General features: G+C 38.9%; 1 protein-coding gene across 3 annotated transcripts in view; it reads right to left on the bottom strand.

Moving 5' to 3' along the window:
• Positions 1 to 21,373, bottom strand: part of AHCTF1 (AT-hook containing transcription factor 1) — a 79,453-nt gene that overhangs the window by 2,357 nt on the left and 55,723 nt on the right. For 2 of the 3 annotated variants that reach the window (XM_075531403.1, XM_075531394.1), the window contains exons 28-35: positions 21,150 to 21,353; positions 18,702 to 19,101; positions 17,171 to 17,288; positions 14,065 to 14,162; positions 8,793 to 8,980; positions 5,630 to 7,412; positions 1,899 to 2,032; positions 82 to 164 (exon numbers count right to left, since the gene is read on the bottom strand). In XM_075531403.1, the coding sequence (XP_075387518.1) occupies positions 82 to 164; positions 1,899 to 2,032; positions 5,630 to 7,412; positions 8,793 to 8,980; positions 14,065 to 14,162; positions 17,171 to 17,288; positions 18,702 to 19,101; positions 21,150 to 21,353 (3,008 nt within the window). Of the gene's footprint in view, positions 1 to 81; positions 1,051 to 1,898; positions 2,033 to 5,629; positions 7,413 to 8,792; positions 8,981 to 14,064; positions 14,163 to 17,170; positions 17,289 to 18,701; positions 19,102 to 21,149; positions 21,354 to 21,373 lie in introns of those variants that run through there. The other variant, XM_075531412.1, reaches the window with a different exon arrangement.

Below are 21,373 nucleotides of genomic sequence, written 5' to 3' on the forward strand. Positions count from 1 at the left end.
CTTTTTAAAATTCAACTCTTCTCAAATTTAACATTGAAACACACAGTAGGCAAAAGTCACGCAGCACAGAAAAAGTCATACATGCTTGTTTGTTTTGTTTTCGTGGCCCCAGTCCTTTTCACTTCTTGCTTTCCCACGGTTTCAGTGGACTTAGGCTCATCTTCCTGAGTTAAAAATTCAAAAAAGAAAACGCTTCAATAATTAACCATTCAAAATATAAACGGTGAACATTTAGAGTTATAGAAATACTGGCAAACAGTGGTAATGAATTCAAGTCCAAACGAATACAAAATTGATACCTTTAATTAATAGAAGTGCCCCCAAATAAAATGATTTACTAATTTTAAAAAATGTAAAAAAAAGTTTTGTTCATCTAGATCTATACATTCTCATTTGAGCCCCAAGTCTTGTTAACTTTATTTCAGGATGTTTCCATTGGCCACTCTTTTCCCACTACTGCTGTCCAAATTAAGGGTCTAATCATCCTGTATGCATAAGATTGCCAGGAACTGTCCTTTTCTCCTCAGAACCGATACAAACTGTGCAAAATATAAACATGGCTATTTCTCTCAGTGATGTAACAGACCCCTGGCATCGCATCTTCAAGCCTCGGTTCCTCTCTAGCTGTTATTTTCTGTGAGGGTTGGTTCTCTACCTTTGTCACCAGGGATGTTTTCTTACACTTGACTATCTTGTGCCTCAGATACCATGTTTCTTACAAACTGAAGATTGCAGCAACTCAGTGTGGAGCAAGTCTATTGGTGCCATTTTTTCCAGCAGCATATGCACGTGTCCTGTCACATTTTAGAGATTGTTACATTTCAATTTTCTTCTATATGTATGCTCACTAGACCACAGTATAGCATAAGCATTACTTTTACATATACTGGGAAACAAAAAAATTCACGTGACACCATTATTGCGAAATTTGCTTTATTACGGTGGTCTGGAAGTGAACCTGCAACATCTCCGAGACAGGCCTACAAATGATTCTCATCACATGGTGAAAATAATTATTTGTTTTTGCCTCTTCAATTAAACTGGGAATTCCTGAAAGATAAGGAACTTGTATGAGTTATTTTTATGTAACCCTTTGGTTTTCCACAGTATCTGGCACATGGCAAATAATCCAATAAATGTGTATGAATTAATATTGGTAAATCTAAGGGGCTTGTACACTCAATTCTTTAACTATTTTAATTTTAGGCTTAGGTGTGATTTAGGCAAGAGAATCAACTCAAACCCTCTCTCCAAATGTGATGTATGGGTGCCATTCCAGTGGCTCAGGAATTTACATTTTAAATAAGTACGCGGCCTTCAAAGCAGTGGAGAATCCCATTATCTCTCGTTTCATTTTACCATTAACATTGTGAAGAGCGCTTATGCACTCAGATGGTTCTGGTAGACATAAAAACCTTATGATCTTCCTCCTACAAGTACAGTCTCTTCTTGCTTATTGATATCATTAAGTTCCGAAGACCAGGCCCCCATGTGAATGACTACATCAATATGTAATGCCAAGCTGACACATAACATCAACCAACAGAAGCAAGTGCACGCTCACATTGTAACTGGCTTATGGCCAGGCATATACTGTTAACATTCAAAATAGTCTCACAGTGATATTTTTATTGCTGTTGTAAATGAAAATGCTAGATAATGATAGATTAATAAGTGAAGATGGAATGTAATTTAAACTACAGCTGTCAGTAATACAAATGTAACCTGAAACAAATCTACCTTAATGGATAGGGTCTCGGAAGGTACGGTCAAAGTAACTTGGGGCTTTTAGTATAAATGTCTACTATCTTCAAAGAAATTCATTTAGAAGACATTACCCAGAACACAGCAAACACCTGTTTAAAATAAGCATACAGATAAAACCATTCTTTTCTTACCAGTACATCAGCAAGCTTGGCTGTATTGGATGTATTTTTTCGCCTGGCTCTCAAAGTAGGAGGTGAGAAGACAAACGGTGATGATAAATCTGAAACTAATTCTTTCAGCTGTGCAGAAGGGTCTCTTTTTTTTGCTAAAGAAAGATTTAAGAAACAAACAAACCAGCATTTATAGCTATTCACATACGTATTTCAACAAAACCTTGGAACAAATGATGTACACTAGAAAAATGCAAACATCCCCAAACCTGAAAAACTTTCTATGCTCATCCATGCTTGAAGAGGAAACTGACAGGAACAATCACATCCATTGAATAAATGGCATGTTTAGACTTTTTAGTACTTCAAACCAAGTAAGAGTACACACAAAAACACGAAACAAGTACAACAAAGCTGTATTATCCCACTCGTATGAATCGCCACTGCTCCTCAAACATCTGGGGAGGGAAAACATCAATCCGGTATACAACCTGAGCTAGCCCAGCTTCAAAGTTCTTATTACTTCAGAGACAAGGTTTACCATGGGGGGGGGTCCAATCAAAGATTTCCTTTTATGTTCCCTAGAAGCGCTCCTATCTTACTGGCAATACTAAACTCACCACCATCAAGTTGATTTAACTCATATTGGCCCTATAGGACAGGGTAGACGGCCCCTGTGGGATTCTGAGACAGCAACTCTTTGGCAACAGCAAGTCTTAGCTTTCTTCTACAGAGCAGCTGGTAGTTCCGAACTGCTGAGCTTGTGGTGAGCATAACCTGCTATGCCTGCAAGGCTCCTTCTTAAGAACCAATGTCAATTATGGATCCAGTTCAATGTATTTGAATCGAGTCTGCCAGGATTTCTTACACTGATTCCAATGGACTGACTGCACCCATAATTGACACTGGCCATTGCTGGATTGAAACCCTTCAGCCATTCAGGACAAAGACGAGGCTGTCTGCTCTTGTAGAGATTGAGTCTCAGAAGCCCTATATAATGGCACAGAAACTTGGAATCAACTTGATAACAGTGCATTTTGGATAGGCAGGAATTAAATCATAGGTTTATTAGCTGCGAATCTAAAGTCAAGTGTACTCCCTCTGCCTCAGTTTCTTTATAAAAGGAATTAGTAATAGCACCCACCACAAAAAAAGTCACTGTGAGAAGGAAGGGGTTAGAGCAGTGTGTGGCATACGGGGAGTGTGATTTTTAAGGTGCAGTTGAAGCCAGCAGCAGCTCTGCGAGAGAAAGATGAGGCTTTTTCCTCTTTAAATATCGAAAGGTTCCCTCTACGGCTACATTATAGACTTTTAATTCCTAGTTTTCTATGGCAGGCACCCATTATTTTCATTAACCAAGAGAGTTAAAAATCAGTAAATTTATAGATGATAGTTACATGAACATAAAAATGACATCAGAATTACTGACACAAATTTGCTACATTATACCAAACTAACCCATGATTTCTAGGTGTAGCACACTTCTGACTGCCATGCAAAGAATAAAAACGATAGGGTTTATAGTCCTTTTTGAAAATTTTGAAAGTCTCAGTTGCACTTTTTCCATTTTAACAAATATGGCAAAGTAAAGGAACAATAAAATGAGTTATTTAAAATGACTGGCAACTCTAACAAATCAAGCCAATAAAACTAAAGCAAAAACCAAAATTTCACTGCCATCAATTCAATGCTGACTAATAGTGATCCTATAGGACAGGGTAGAACCGCCCACTTTGAGTCCTGAGACTGTAACTGTTTACCAGTACAGAAAGTTCCATCTTTCTCCTAAGCCAAGAAGTTTGTGTGTGTGTGTGTATATAATAACTTAAACAGTAATCTTTAATTTCCATTCATCGTCAGCATTTTCACCTATCTTGTATAAAGGTGAAAGTCTAACTTTCCATATCTAGTGAAATGAGATTAGTATTGAGCATTTCTAAACTAAAAATATAGCTATGCATCCTTTGAAAATTCATTCATCTTTAATTGTATGCGTCACTTGTTCCCCTTTAAAATACACGCTCTCCAACTCTTCCTCCCCCACGCCCTAACAAAACAAAATCATGCTTTGTAATTCAGTATATACACTGGATTGCTTAGTCTCATACATCTCATTTGGTCATTCAAACATTATTTCCTCTTCATGCAACGTATAGAACTACCTACTCTTTCCCAGCACCCTAAGGAAAACAATTACAGTCCTACCAAAATCAAAGGCCCTTGGGTGGCTCCAACAGTTAAGCGTTACAATACAAGCCAAAAGGTTGGTGGTTCAAACCCATTCAGAGATGCCTCCCAAGAAAACCTAGAGAGCTGCTTAAAAATGTCTTGGAGTTTACGGTCTACTCTGCACTCTGCGATGCTATGGGTCAGAATCAATTCAACATCAACTAACCACCACAATCAAATGTCTGATCAAATTGGGGAAGAGAAGTCCCCCCCAGGTATGAGTCATCTTTAGGACAAGTAATCCATTTTAGGGAGAGGAGCAGGCATATGGTAGTTTTATTAACCAAGAAGCTCAGGTGATATAACAAATGACTGTATACACATGTAAGTATTTCTACACAATGAATATTGAAGACTGGAAATTTTAGTTTACCAATTCTTAAATGGCTTATCTTTAGCTTGGTCTTTTTCAAGTCCGGATTTTCTTTCACTAATGCATTGAAAGGAGTACTGGTGGTAAAATGGTTTAACACTTTACAGCTAGTTGAAAGGCTGGAGGTTTCAACCCACCAATCAATCAGTCATTGTGAAGAAACCATCTGGTGATATGCTCCTATAAAGATTATGGCATAGGACGCTCGATGGGGCAACTCCTCTATGTTCTACAGTGCTGCTACGAATTGGAATCAACTTAACTGTGCACATTTTAACAAGTAACTGTACTTTACCTAACCAACAGTTGACCCACTTCAAAACTACCCTACAGGGAGAAAATTCACCTACACCAAAACTTAACCTTATTTTCCCCATGCGACACCCCCTCTATTGAAAAAAAATTCCTGTGAATTCTAAATACCATTCATTGGCAGTGTGTGTATCTGTTTACGTTCTGTGGGCACATCTTTGTTTTATACATAAAATGAGTCAAGATATTTTTGCCCCCCTTAGGAGTACTATCAACCCTGTTGGGAAGGTAGGAGCTACATCCGCGGCAATGAGGCAGGTTGCCTGTGTATGGGGCAATAGTTAATACGGATGTCGATGGTTACCAGTTTCTGTTTATTCGTAATGCTATCTTTTTTCCTTCAAAACCATCTGGGCTCAAGGCTATCACCTGAGACATGAACTGAATTGAATCTAATTGCAGTGGTACTTAAGAACGAAAATGCTGATTCTGGATGGGAGAAAAAGTCAGGGAAGCAAACTGTTTTATCTCTGTAAAGCCACTGGTGGGTTTGAACTGCCAAGCATCTGGTTACCAGCTGAGTTCTTTAAACACAGCACACCCATGGCTCCATGTGACAGAGTGCCACAAAGACAACCGCCACCACTCACATTTAAAAACTAAAAAGTGATACTTAAATAGAACATTCCTGAGTGCCAAAATAACTCTGAAATATGAATCTTTTAATTTTAAAATTAAAAATTTTTTGCAGGAGTTCCTCCATAAAACTACATATAATTTTTCAACAAATGATCAATCAGTGTCTAAGAGGCAAAGCAGTGTTTTGAAATAATGCAATTTTAAGGTGAAGGGCATGTATATGAGATATAAACTATGCTCTGAAAGACAAACACAGTACCTTTCTCTGTCCTTGGAACTTTTGACACTGGAGTAGAAAATAAAAAAGGCTCGTTTTTTGGTTGAGAAAAGTCTGGCAGCAAAATGGTCTTCCTAGACCTAGTCCTTGTGCTCCGGGAAGAGTCCGTCAAAGCTGCGGTTGGAGGCGGAGCTTCTTTCTTATTTGGTACTTTGCATGCCATTTCTTCATCTAAATGCTCTTCCAATATTGAGTGTAACAGAGGTTTTGGGGTCTGATGTTCAGTTCTTTTTGCAGTCTTCTTCGAGCTCATCGCAGTAGAAAGTCCCTCATTTGCCATTACAACAGAATCTCCAACATCGAGCCGGCTCTCACTTTTTGCTGGAGTGCTCCTTGTAGATCTCCTTGGGATGCCAAGAGCATTTCCCTTTTGGGGACTTCTCTCTCCCCCGACAGCCTTCGAGCCTAAATCTTTAGATGCATCGGTTTTCCTCGGTCTACCCCGTTTCCTAGGGGTGTCAGGCACATCAACTTCTTGAAGAGTCAATTGTGATGAATCAAGTTTAGAGTGGTCCATCATGTCTGATGTACCAATCTCTCTCTCTTTAACTCTTCGATTACGCTGAATAGGCAGTTGGTCACTGGACTTCACTTCTTGCTTATAATTTCTATCTTCAGAAGCTTTCAAATGAGCGCTTCTCAATTTTCTGATACTTCTGCTGGGACTCACCCCTTCATTACCTTTTGAATAATCAACCATTTCAACACTTTCTTGATTTTCCATAGACTTTTTAATTCTCTTAGGAGTCTTTTTTGCAACAGGTGTAACCTTAACTTCTTTATTAAAAGAAGCGTCTTGGCTTGCTGTTTCCAAGAGCTGAGATGACTTTAGCCTTCTTAGTTCCCTACCTGTATTGATTTGTATTTCTTGTTCCATAGATTTATTCATTTCTGGGTCTTGATCAATGTTTTTTTTCCTCCTTCCTCTCCTAGGAGTAATAGGACTTTGAGGTACTTGCTGGTTCTGAGATATTCCTTTGACATTAGAGTAGACAGTTTCAGAAGCATCAGGAATTTCTTTTGTTCTCCTAGTTTTCTTTGTAATGGAGAGCTCCAGTGACTCTGGAGTAGTGATATTTGCTGATACTTCTTTCTGCTCTGATTTGATATTCAGGCTTTGGACACGCTGTCTCCTTGTGCGAGTTCTGGAGGAAACCGTATCATCTAACTGGCTGACATTTATGGTCACTGTACTAGTTTCCTCAACACTCTTAAATTTAGACTTCATTATTTTGGTGGAACACATTACTGTTTGGCTTATTATAGGTATATTTTCTTGAATGGATTGTTCCATGGAGTCTGAAGTAACTTCTTTACTTCTGGTGTCTTTAATTATATCCAGTAAGTTTTCTGCAACCTTAAATGGTTCAGGCACATATGGCAATGTCTTTACCTTCTGGGACTCTTGATTACTAATTATGATAGATGGAGAGTTTGCAACATGGCCACAATGATCAATCCCCTCACTGTGTACATGTTTTTCCTCAGTTGCTGTGCTTGCTGCCATAGAATCGCCTGTCTCAACTTCTTCTTCACCTTCCAGGATCAAGGTAAAGTTGTTTTGAGACACAAAAAGTTCTCCGTCTACTTCAGCAACATCACACTCAGGAGAGTCTTTATTTTCAGGTGAATCACAAAAGTGTTGCTCAATGGTACCAAAATTACATTGCAGTGTAAGTGTTTCTGAGGGATATATCGCATTATATGGAAGATTCCTAGTCTCTTCTCTTGAAGCTTGAGCTTCAACTTTTTCGTATTCAGTCACCTAAAAAGAATTAAAGATAAAAGACTGGTTAATGTTCATTTTATTTTAACCTACAGCACAAATGTTTCTCAGTCAAAACAACTAAATAAAAGTTTTGAGATTATGGCTGGAATTAATAGTAGAAATTCCACATTTTCTTTGCTAAAAAGTCAACATCATCTTGAAAATTATCATAATGCTAATAGTTGTGAAAAGAATCAAGGACTTAACTCGAGTCTCACTCAATGAAAAATTAACGGGAGAAAAATAAACAACAACCCCCAAACTGTGTTAATGATAATCCCCAAATTTCCTAACTATCCATAATTCTCTAAACAGCACGATCCCCATAAGGTTGAAGAAGAATTCACCTACATAAGCTCCCTTGGGCTAGACTCAATCCTCTTCCCTTTGCTGGGGCTGCATAAACCATGAAATTCCTAAGGCTTTCAAGTTCAGTACCTCTCCTGCAAGGGTTTGGTAGAAGAAGGAATGGTCCTTGCATTTACCTTTTGGTAAGGGAAGGGGAGAAAAAGGAGGAGGTAGAAAGTAACAGATAGATCTCCTAACCAAGAAGGTAGAACATTACCACCCACCTACACAATGATGTTTTCCCACTCCCCCGAACATTAGGTGAGATGACAGATGGGAAACACCTAAAATCAAGGATTCTCACTCATAAACAAAGTACCCACAATTTTTATTAGCTTCTCAGTTGAAGAGTAGGGATGCTATTCTCTTATTTTAGAGTCAGAACATTCATGAAGACCAATATGGTTAACTAGGACAATTTCATGAGTTCAAAAAAAAACCCCAAATTCTCTGTAACCAGAATCGATCAGTTAGTTGCTCTTTATCTTAAATCCACTTATTGTATAAAAGTTGCCCCTTAATAGAGATTTGGTGGAATTTTTCTAAGTCGTAATTTACATTAATTACCTCCCCCCTCTACAGACTTCCTGGAATGTGTGTGGTTGAACTGGAATTCAAGCTCAGTGTGTTGAATATCCACAGTAGGTACATAGGAAAATAATTCTGCTCAACGTTATCTGAGTATTTTCAAATATATGCTGTGCATAGTCTAAATGTTTCATTTGTCTCTGGAATAGCGATTATTTATGTTTTCTTATAATTAAAAAAGCTTTTTATTCAAACCAGATATGAAGCAATAAGAACATTGCAAAAATTATTCCTGCTTTGTCTTTTGGTTCTTATGAATACCTATTTTTCTCATTCAAAGGATGTGTTCTTACAATATCCCATAAAATATTTAAACATTTATTTTTTAAAACAAATTTCTCCAAAGAGGGGTTTTTGATTGATTCTATAATAGGTGAATCAACCAATTACACCAAAACTAAACAACTGACAAAGAGATAGAAATAAATTTAAAAATTTTACATGGATTTCTTGAGTATCAGGAGGACCGTCAGAAACTGCAGGTTTTTCGCCCGATAAGTCAACTTCTAGTTCATGATTTTCTTTTAGGTTCAGTGTTATTTCCTGATCAAGCCTATGTTCAGAGATAACAGGACTTTCAGAAATAATAGGTCCAGAGTGTCCACTATCAGCAAGGGAATCCACCACAGCTGAAAGAGAAATCAGAGTCAATCTTGCACATTTTAGATTAGAATCGGATTCTACAAAATGAAAGGAACCTTGGTGGTACTCCTGGGAGAGTGTTAAACTGCAAACCACAAGACCAGTGGTTAACCCACCAGCTGCTTGATGGGCCAAAGATGAGGTTATCGGTTCACAAAGTTTATTTAGGGTAACTATGAGACAGGATCAACTCAATGGCAGTGGGTCTTGTTTTGGGGTTTATACACAATTAAAGAAGCAGATAGAAAAGGCTACTTTGCACATAAAAATGCTATCTGCCAAAACTTTAATCCCATTTTCTCCAGTAATCTACCACTCAGTTTAAACAATATATATCCTTTCTACAAAAATAAAACACAATAATAATTTCATTTAAAATCAATGACAATGGTTTATCTCAAATGGAATATACTTCCTTTCCCTTATTGTGAAGCTTCAATATAATAGCTGCAAAGAGCTCAAAATGTTTGTTTGTTCCTCACGAAGTAACACTGAGTTACATTCACTAGGTGGCTACTAGGCTATCTGCTATCCTTACTGAGTCATGTTAGAATTATAATGGGCTTAGATAGGCCTATGCAGAGTATTGGATGATTCTCTTTGGGCCGAAAGCATTCATGTAGCCATAGATGTACTCTACCACTTCAAAAAAGAAAAAAAATTAACTTCTAACTATCAATGTATGAAAGTTGTATACAACCTTCATCAGAGAAAACAATAAAACATTAAGTATCTGTGCATGTCTAGGAATCCACTCAACAGAAATACTGATAGAATGTGCAAAAATATGCACAGTAATATTCATTTCAAAACTGAAATATCAAAGCAAACAAAAATGCTCACCAGCCCAATTATCTAATAAGCAATGTACCAGAGTACAGTAATAGTCCACATATTATATAGACTACTGCTACAGCCATCAGAAATAACAGACTCAATTTATCATTAAGAATATGGAAAGATGTTGTCTTAAAAACATACTGCTACTATGTGAAAAATAAAAGTGGGCTTTTACAATGAGAAATGGTGATTGGCAGTTAACTAACATTTATTGAGCTTCTAATTCAGTACTAGGGCGGTTCTGAACACTTTATGTGTAACTTGTTTAATCTTATAAGCTACAGAGGAAATGGGTACCTTCAATATTTCCATTTTCCAAAGCAGCAGTGTTTACAAAACTAATCAAAGTTGTGTGATTTATTACAGAATTGGGCTATGTCCTAAGTAAGCACTCTAGCTCAAGTCCTTGTGCACTTTAGCTACTATATGCTTCTTCTCTTTAACACTCCCAGAGAAGTTCTAAGAATGTAGTGTGTTATCTGTTGGGCTATTTATTAACCACAGGTCAGCAGTTTGAAACCACCAGCTGCTCTGCAGGACAAAGAGCAAGCTTTCTACTCCTGTAAAGAGTTAGTCTCAGAAACCCATAGCAGTTCTAGTTTGTCTTATAGGATTGTTATGAGTCGCAACTGATTTGTGGGCAGTGAGTGGTTGTATAGTTTTCTTTAATATTAATAGGGGGGGTAATAAACACTTTAAAGAATCCTAATAGGCAACCAGATTTTTACTTTACATTTTAGGCTAATTTTATGGTAAATATATTACACTCTTAATTAGGGGATTTTAAAAATGAACATGTATCAGGACCAAAAAGCAGGCCATAAGCGTTACACAGATGACAGGCAGAAAGATATGACTGGGCTCCAAAAAGTTCACAGAAAAATGGAATGAACATTTCTGTTGGTACGAAAACAAAAAGGAGCAACCTCCCATTTGAGGAGGGGCGGGGGATCCTTATATAGAACCTAAGGGAGAAGATGCCTCATACTATGTTCCTACTTGGACACTTTTGACCTAGTTTCTAACCAGCCCTTGGTGACCAGGCTACCTGTGCAGCCCCACAAGAAGGACCCAATGTAGAAAAGCCCACTCCTAAGTGAACTCACCCTGCAGCCTTTGCACTTAAGCCTGAAACTCCTGAATGTGAGAAGCAGATGACTGCTATTCTAAGGGCACAGAACTGGAGGTCATTGGACTCTGGTTCCTATCTTTTGCTTTGAGGATGCACAATAAATGGTGGCCTGGGGCTACCATATATTTACAATTTTTATGCCCTCTTTGCTTTATTATGACATGTATTAATCTCACAGGTGTGGCTCTGCTGTTGTAAATGATGAATACTATCGAAAGTTTTGTCCTGTCACCAACCCCTACTGTTTGTGTATAAAGTAGCAAGTCACTTGAGAGTTTAATCTACATACATCAACATTTTTATGTATTGTGACTTTTTTTAAAAAGCCCCTCCCCCCAGAAGAATTTATTTCAAAGGATGGCATTGAATTTGCAGCTCTTTAGAGGGACATATCTGATCGGAGCACACAGGAACAAATGAAGGGGGAGGAGGAGAGAGTGGAGCACATTCTGGCCCACCAGACTTTGTGGACAGTGTTCCCAATTAGAGCAGCCAGTCCACAGAAAGGACCACATGGCCAGTCCCACTATGAGACATGATGTCTCTCACTGACCCAGAGCCCTACAGGAGACAACACTGGAGACACAGTGTGGGCATTGCGCCCGATCTAATCCCGCCACACCAAAGCAAAACACTAAGGGGGTGCAACACAACAGCAAGGGAATGGAGCGGCAAGGTCCCCAGGGAATTCTGAAGATGGACCTTGGGGCCGGGGCATGGTGCCCCAACAGACAGGACTGGAAAACACCCCTAAAGACCAACAAACAGCCCTTGAGCTAACTACAAGCCTTTCTTTCTTGTTGTGTTTTGTTTTATTTGTCATTGGTATGTTGTTGTTTTGTTGAATTATTGTTGCTTGTTTTGCTGTCTTGTTTTTGTGCATGTAATTATCTCTCCAGGTCTGTCTAAATAGGATGGGCTGGAAGGACAGTCTGGAGGAGAAAACAATGGGACCGACAGTTCCCGGGGGACATGGGAGAGAGGGAGGTGGGGGTATAGGTAGTGGTGTTAACAAACCCAAGGACAAGGGAACAAGTGATCCAAATTGGTGGGGAGGATGGTGTGGGAAGCCTGGTAGGGTGTGATCAAGGGTAATGTAACCAAAAGAAATTGCTGAGACCAGATGAAGACTGAGCATGATAGTGGGACAGGAAGAAATTCGGGATAAATGGAGGAAGGAGCTGGGAGGCAAAGGGCATTTATAGAGATCTAAGTAAAGGCATGTACATATGTAAACATATTTATATATGAGGATGGAGAAATGGATCTATATGCATGTGTTTATAGGTTTAGTGTTCAGGTAGCAGAAGGACATTGGGACTCAACTCAAGTACTCCCTCAGTGTAAAAATACTTTCTTCTGTTAAATTGGCATTCTATGATGCTCACCTTCCTGACACAACTGCTGAAGACAAAGCGGGTGAATAAGCAAATGTGATGAAAGCTGATGGTGCCTGGCTATCAAAAGATATAACGTCTGGGGTCTTAAAAGCTTGAAAGTAAACAAGGGATCAGTTATCAGGAATCATCAGAACAAAAAATCTTATCATAGTGAATACGGGGGGTGGGGTGGGATGCGGAGTGGAGACCCCAAGCCCATTTGTAGGCCACTGGACATCCCCTTACAGAATGGTCTTGGGGAGGAGACTAGTCAGGGTACAATGTAGCAATGATTAAATATACAACTTTCCTCTAGTTCTTAAATGCTTCCTCCTCCCCCACTATCATGATCCCAATTCTATCTTATACATCTGGCTAGAGCAGAGGATGTACAGTGGTGCAGATAAGAACTGGTGGCGTAGGGTGTCCAGGGCGGATGGTCCCTTCAGGACCAGTTTTGTGAGTGGCGACACTGTGAGGGTGGGTTGGAAAGGGGGCACCGATTACAAGGATCTAGCTACGTGTGAACTTCTCCCCGGGGGACGGACAACAGAAGAGTGGGTGAAGAGAGACGTCGGACAGGACAAGATGTGACCAAATAATAATTTATAAATTATCAAGGGTTCATGAGGGAGGGGGGAGCGGGAAGGGAGAGGAAAAACGAGGACCTGATGCCAGGGGCTTTAAGTGGAGAGCAAATGTTGTGAGAATGATGAGGGCAATGAATGTACACATGTGCTTTACACAACTGATATATGTATGGACTGTGATAAGAGTTGTGTGAGCCCCTAATAAAATGACTTAAAAAAAAGGAAAAGGAAAAAAGAATGAAAAGAAAGGCATTTTCCCACAAACCTTTTAAAGGCTTGCATAGGGCACATTCTACTATGGAACAACCAAAGGGAGCTAAATAAGTTGCCTGTCTGTAACTCCAGGGTAAGATAGCAGACTCTAGGTTGGATACCTCATGACACTGTTTTGAAGATTAAATGAGTTCACGGATGTGAAATACTTCAGCAAGTTTTAGGTATACAATACACATTCAAAATATTTCATTTCCCCATTATGACTGCTCTAAGGAAATGGACCTCCTCAGGGACACAACAGTTAAACACTAATCTATAAATGGAAAGGATGGCAGTTTGAACCCCTCAATAGATCCAGGGGAAAAAGCCCCGCTGATGCACACAAATTACAGCTAATAAAACCCTACGGGACAGTTCTGCTCAAGTCACATGAGATCACCATGAATTAAAATTGAAAACTGACTTGACAGCACTCAACAGAGGTAAGTTATTCTAACAGAACAAAACGAACATACACTGAATAAAAAATTAATTGAGTTCTATTTGTTAATTTTCCTGGAGTAAATCAGTCTTTTCTGAATTGTTTCAAATACTGAACAGGCATTCTTGGGAAGTTGCCTAAGGTAGATATCCAAGCCCCGGAATATCAAACAGAATTATTCAGTCTAGCTACAGACAAGCAATTTACTTAGCTTCTTTATGAAGTTTTACAGTAAAATATGTCCTTGAAAACCAGTCTAAAGCTTCTACCAAGCAGTGCACCTATTTTGATAATGGGTATACCATGTTACACCATTACTATTATGATAGGGAATTTGACCAGTTTGAGAAAAAAAAGTCTGAATAAATGACTCATTTATTCCTAGAAAGTTCTTTACTTAAAACACTACTGGAGCCAAGAAAACAATACTTACATTTACTGTTATCTGTTCTACTTGTAGAGGTGCAGTTTTCAACAGGGAGCAGCCCTATATCCAAAACGGATACCTTGGATTCTGGGAAGAGGATTTTCCTTTAGAAACAGAAATATACACTTTAGTCTAACAAAGATTTGATTCTGTTCTAACCTTCTCTAACTATATTCCCCCAAATTGGTTATATATTTTGCTTTTGAAAAGAGGTTCAGAGAAATTGTTATCATTTAAGTTCATTCATTCATTTTACACAGCATTACAAAATTTACAAGTGAATTTAGAAATAAATAATGTACTTGGTTTTCCCTGTGTCCTTTTGGCAACAGTGACAAAAATTTAAGTTTAAAAAGGGTTTAAAATTTTAGCTGTCTACATAAATGAAATTCAAGCCAAATTTTAATATTCTGTGGCCAAATTCTTTATATAAGCTTGTTAAAGTGTTAAGGAATGTTTCCTATATCCCAGCAGAATCAGGTCCAAAAATTGAATACTTGCCTGTATAATAAATGATTTCACTAATCATACCTATGTTTTGGTTCAGTAGACTTTCAACAAAGGACCACTTCTAATACCAGCTTAAATAGTTTGGGAAGTGCCATCAATCCCACATACCACAATTTGAGTAGCACTCCCTATATTATCCAGTGCAGTGCCTCTACTGGCACAATATGCTTGATACAGCTGATAATTTGGGAACAAACAGATCAACAAGTCAATGAATTAACACAAGCAGGCAGATGTACAGAGTTGTCAAGACTAGGGAGAACACAGGGACACTGATTGGGGTGTGCAAAGCAGACCAATGGGTAATTACACTAGATATCCAAGGGGAACCCGCAGGGCTGGAGATAAACTGGCCCGAAGAGAAAGAGACCACATTCCCAGTTCTGCTGCATTATACTCCACCAGGGTGCCTAAGCAGCCACAAGAACAGCATTCAGTAAAGACAGTGACCTAGGTAGACGGCTGAGTGTGTCTTCTACAACTAACACATCAGAAAGGATGTGGAGGGAAGAGGAAAAGGTGGTTGAAAGAGGCAAACGGGCAAAACCCACACCTGGACATCAAGCAAACCAGGGAATTTTCTGCTGATTGGCAAATGTTCTACCCACAGCACAGGGCAATCTCCAGTGCCTAGCAACCAAAAAGAGGGAACAAAAAACTCTCTGCTCAATGCAGAGCTACCACTGGCATCTGACAACGAGACAGGCGGTTTTCCCACACCCACTGGGATAAATAGAAGCCAGACAAGAACGCTGCACAGCACAGGAGGGTAATGAAGGGGGAGTCAGAATCCTCCAGGTTCCTAAACATGCTTTCCATTATGGAGGACAAACACAGACTCTTGTAAGCAGGGGAAAAAGAAAAGATAAAACTGGAATATCACACACACACACTTTCTCTCTCTTTTAAAAATGCCAGCAATTAATCTTATATCCCAGCATAATAATCCTCAAATATAAAGGGCATTTCGAGATAAGGGGAAATTAAAGAGATTTGCAAAAAACCAGAACCTTACAAAGATACCAAGGAGAGTTCTTTGGAGAATTACTAACAGCAGCAGATATCTCTAACATATAAAACACCACCACCTAGAAGTCAACTCATCTACACGAACACTCAAGTAAAATGAATGGTCAAGACTGAAAATAGGGAGTAAGAGCTGTCATTCTAGAAGGAAAAACATTACAAATTACAGTGGGAATATTGTAGCTACAAAACATTCAAATGGAAATAAGCGATCAAGTAACTGTCAAGAGAGAACAGTCTGTAAACTCAGCATAAGACAATGATGAGGAACAAAGAGAAATGGCATTACCACATAGATAAAACCACACCAAAATGACAGCAATAAATTCATACATACCTATTAATAACAATACTGAATGTACGTGAAGTAAACCTGTCAGTCAAGAACTAAGAGTAAGATAGGAAAATAGGACCCATCACCATGTTGCTTACAAGAGTATGGCCGGCCCCACTATGAGACACGTTATCACTCACTGACCCACAGCCCTAGAGGGGACAACACTGGAGACACAGTGTGGGAATTCCACCCAATCTGATCCCTCTACAACGAGGCAAAACACTAAGGGTGTGCAACAGAACAGCAAGGGAAACAGAGCAACAAAGTCCCCAGGAATACCAAAAATAGACTGGGGCCAGGGCTTGGCACCCCATCAGACTTGACCGGAAAACACTCCTAAAGGCCAACAAACAGTCCTTGAACTAACTACAAGCTTTTCTTTTTTGTTGTTATGTTTTTGTCATTGGCTTTTGGTTGTTGTTTTGTTTTCTTTTGTTGCTTGGTTTTACTCTGTCTTGTTTTTGTGTGTATTATTATCTCCACAGGTCTCTCTAAATAAAATAGGCTGGTGTTAACAAACCCAGGGACAAGGGAACAAGTGATCCAAATCTGTGGTGAGGAGGGTGTAGGAGGCCTGGTAGGGCGTGAACAAGGGTAATGTAACCAAGAGGAATTACTTAATTGAAATGAAGGCTGAGCATGACAGTGGGATACGAGGCAAGTAAAAGGAAACAGAGCAAAGAACTAGGAGGCAAAGGGCATTTATAGATGTCTAAATAAAGGCATGTACATATGTAAATATATTTATATATGAGGATGGGGAAATAGATTTATATGTATAGATTTAGTATTACGGTAGCAGATGGACATTGGGGCTCCACTCAAATACTCCTTCAACGCAAGAATACTTTGTTCTATTAAACTGGCATTCCATGATGCTCAACCTCCCGACACAATTGCTGAAGACAAAGCGGGTGCATAAGCAAATGTGGTGAAGAAAGAAGCTGATGGTGCTTGGCTACCAAAAGAGATAGCATCTGGGGTCTTAAAGGTAAACAAGCGGCCACCTAGCTCGGAAGCAACAAAGCCCACATGGAAGAAGCACATCAGCCTGTGTGGTCACGAGGTGTCGAAGGGATCAGGTATTAGGCATCAAAGAACAAAAAATCATATCATTGTGAATGAGGGGAGTGTGGAGTGCGGACCCAAAGCCCATCTGTAGACAACCGGACATCATAGTTTCATTAAGTCAACTAAAAAAACAAAAAGAAAAATTGAGTCTTTTTTCTATAAACTTACCCTTCATGGGCTACACAGGGAGAAGCTTCAACTCCTTGAATTGGGCCTAAGTGATTGTGAAACACTGAAAGCGTTTCCTCTTGAACCAGATCTTTTGTTACTGCATCTTTTAAAGGACCTATAATATCAAAGATAAGAATGCTTTCATAATTCTGTATTTGAAATGTTTACACAGAGATTACTCATTAACTTGGACTATCATTTTAATGTTCTTGGATCTATTTTTTTATGTTCTTTAAGGTTTAGTCCCTTGGCATCACCCTGTCAGGAGAGCTCCATTTTCTATTTCTCTGGAGTCTGGTCCAAGAGACTACCATTTCTGGACACTTTTGGATCAATGTGCACTATTGCAAGTGGTTTACCTACATTAATTCACTCCTCATCTAACGGACTGGACTACTATTACCCTCATTTTATAGAGGAGAGAACTAAGCTCATGGTGTTGAAACAATATCACAAATAAACTAGGATTCAAATCTAGAGTTAGTACTACACAGAGAAAGAGGCTTTAAAAAGTTGCTGGAAAAACGGAATCAAAAGACAACATGATTTTCTCACAAACTTTTTGAAGTCCCCTTATATAATCCCCCACAAAAATAATAAAAACTTCTACTCAAAACTGTCCAATCATTGTAAAAATACTCAAGAAACATGGTACATCAAAAAAGTAATGTACATTTCTGGACAAACCATTTAGGTGCCTAGTCCTTAAGTTTTTAGAGAAATCATTACCTATGTAATAAAGCTCACTAAACTCACATTTTAAGAAATTTAAATTCAGCCTAGATAAAGAACATTTTTAAGAAGTACCATTGGACACAGAAATAAGACTTAGATTTTGGGCTCCCTCTTCTAGTTTTATCTTAATCTTTTCTATAAGTTCCATATGTATACTATAATTGCTTGTTGGTCTAGATAGTCCACTGAACTCCAAATCCCTTGTGGACAGGTACTTTACATTTTGATCCTCAATACCCAGTACCCACGGTTGGTTGCAGCTTAACCACTGCATGTATGTTGAGGGCCCTAAATTTTATATATTAATGAATATAAAGAAAATAAGTTCATGGGCCTTTGGATATTTATTTCGACTGCTCAGGAATAAATTTTTTAGAGGTAAGGGTAAGTAGATTAGAATAAACATCCTAGTTTCTAATTAGTATTATAGAAAGTTGAGGCTGCTGGATAAGATAAATATTAAATCTACTCTACCACACACCAGTACTATTTCACATAGTGAGAGGAAGGCCTTAAAAAGAAAAGGGTAATTAGAAATCAAACTAAGGCATCGTAAATTTCCCACCCTCAACGATTCCCCCCCCCCCAAATTTCATGGTCAAATCAAAAGAATACACACAAGTACCTCTTTCCCAAATCTTACACCTACTTATAAACCTGTGGAACAATTTTCAACATCCGTACTTGTGCTGAAACAATAGTATACAATTGGAACCAATCACTTTACGGTGGAGAAAAATTCTATTAAATATTTTGTTGAGGGGCATCAACAACTTTGAAAACGAGTTCTTACCGGTTTGCTTCTCTAAGTGTGAAGGAGTTACTTCTGACTCAAGCACATCTGTAGCACCTTCCTTCTCAGTCTGTTCAGTTAAATCAGCACACAGTTTAGTCGAGGAGCTTGCTGATTTAGCGTCTAGGAACATAACATCTTCAAATTCTTCTGGTGATGGGGCATCCTGATATTCTAAGGTCGTTGGGTCGGACCTCGTTGAAGCAATGCTATTTTCCTTGCTCATATCCAGTTTATCCAAACTTTGAGACGGTGTAGCCAGTGATCTCACATCTATTTCTTGATGATCCATCTCAGGATTGTTCAAAGAAAAAGATGGGGTTTTATCCGTGCTCTTCAGCCATTCACCATCTAGTGGAACCTCACATTTATGGTAAAGTGTTTTGTTGTCATCTGTAACCTGGTTAAGTAAAAGATTTGGAAAAGACATTTAAAAAAAATTTTATTAGTACAAATTGGGTTTAGTTCTATAGCTATTCATCCCTAACCATACCCACTCTCCTTTCTATACTCCTCATAAAAATTAACTTACTTTAAATCTATCCCTTTCATGTATGATTAAAAGTTCATGGTTGTTACTGTTTCCCTAGTTGGCAAAAGACCAGTATTTTAAAGACTCAGACATGTAAGGAGCAAGAACACGGACAATCACTACATGGCCTGCTCATCTACAGCTTTTAAGGTGCTCTGAAGGCATGTCTTCAATAGGTAAAAACAAACACACCATAATGAGAGAAATAATACAATATGTTAAAAGCAAAATGAAACAGTAAAAATGAACCTCCCCAAACCAACCAACCAACCCACTGTCACTGAGTCGATTCTGACTCCATGGGGATTCAGAGACTGCAAATCAGGAAACAGTCTCATTCTCTTGAGGAGCAGCTGTGAGTTTGAACCATTCATTAACCTTGGTGTTAGCCGTCCAACACCTAATTCACCGCATCATTATGGTTCCTTAGATGATCCAGATGTTTCTATTTTAGTTCCAGTTTTGCCACCTAACAGCAATCTTACTGTAAGCAACTCACGTGGTGCTTCTGAGCTCTATTTCCTTTACCTCTAAATTGATGGGTCTGTCTCAACCAGGATCTATAACTGACACACATAATGTTTTCTAATAAAAAAAAACTATCTACAATATTGCATAACAAAAAAAATCTACAATGGTATTATTTTAATTGACTTATATATTTCCCCCCAATCCCCATCTACTTGTTTGCTCTTTGCTAGGAATTAATAAATTTTGAACACCAGAGAAATATTAGATACATTTAATATTCTTTCTTTTAAAAATAATTATAAAAAACTTTATTGTTCCACAATATGGCACATAGAATAGAGCTTCTCAGCACTTATAGTCACTAAATTATTCTTGCACCAAGAGCCTGCAAATCGGGTATTTAAGAAATGTTCCCTTGTATCCTCAGGGCTGAATCTACCACTCTAAGGCCTTAAGCTATCCTTCTCTAATATTTCTTCAGCAATAAAAATTTATCTCCTCTTTAGTGCCTCTTTTTAAGCGTGATGCTATTTCATGAAGTCACTCCTACAATTTGCACAATTTCCAAAAGCAGTCCCAAGCACAATAACTACATCTATGTATCTGTTGACACATACTAATCTAAGACTTAAAAATGAGCGACTGTTGTTGCCAGGTGCCATTGAGTCGGATCCGACTGACGGCAACCCTATGTACAACAGAACGGACTCGTGACAGCTCCTGGTCCATCCTCACAACTGCTTTGTTTGAGCCTATTGCTGCAGCCACTGTGTCCACGGATCTCATTGAGTGTCTTCCTCTCTTTTGCTGTCGCTCCACTTTACCAAACACTAGGCCCCTTTCCAGGGGCTGGTCTCTTCTGATATCATGACCAAAGTACATGAGGCAAAGTCTTGCCATCCTTGCTTCTTTTTTTGTTTTTGTTCTTTCTTTTTTTTGGTCCATCTGTAGGCAACTGGACACCCCCTTACTGAAGGGTCACGGGGAGGAGACGAGCCAGGCAGGGTGTAGGGTAGCAACGATGAAACATACAACTTTCCTCTAGTTCCTAAATGCTTCCTCCCCCCACTATCACGATCCAATTCTAACTTACAAATCTGGTCTGGTTAGACCAGAGGAGGAACTCTGGTACAGATAGGAACTGGAAACACAGGGAATCCAGAGAGGATGATCCCCTCAGGACCAGTGGTGAGAGTGATGATACCTGGATGGTGGAGGGAAGGTGGGGTAGAAAGGGCGGACCCGATTACAAGGATCTACATATAACCGCCTCCTTGGGGGATGGACAACAGAAAAGTAGGTGAAGGGAGGGGGGAGCAGAGAGGGAGGGGGGAAATGAGGAGCTGATATCAAGTGCTCAAGTAGAAAGCAAATGTTTTGAGAATGATGATGGCAACATTTAATATCCTTATTAAATGTTTATTTTGATCTCTTATTAAACTTACTCCAGCAGCCCATTTTGTGGTCATGCCTTCTTCCATAAATGAAATTCTAGTTTCTTTAAGTCGTAAAGGAGGGGTAAGAGATCTTCCAGGTGACAAAGAGGGAGATGCGAAAGGTGTGATTCGAAGACCAGATCTCAGGATGGATTGAGGAGTGAACTCTGCAAATCCAGCGGAAGTAACTGACATGGCCAATGTTTTAGCTTTCTATGACAAAACGAATAAAA

This window comes from Tenrec ecaudatus, chromosome 1 (assembly GCF_050624435.1).
Source record: "Tenrec ecaudatus isolate mTenEca1 chromosome 1, mTenEca1.hap1, whole genome shotgun sequence".
In the NCBI taxonomy this organism is placed as follows: domain Eukaryota; kingdom Metazoa; phylum Chordata; class Mammalia; order Afrosoricida; family Tenrecidae; genus Tenrec; species Tenrec ecaudatus.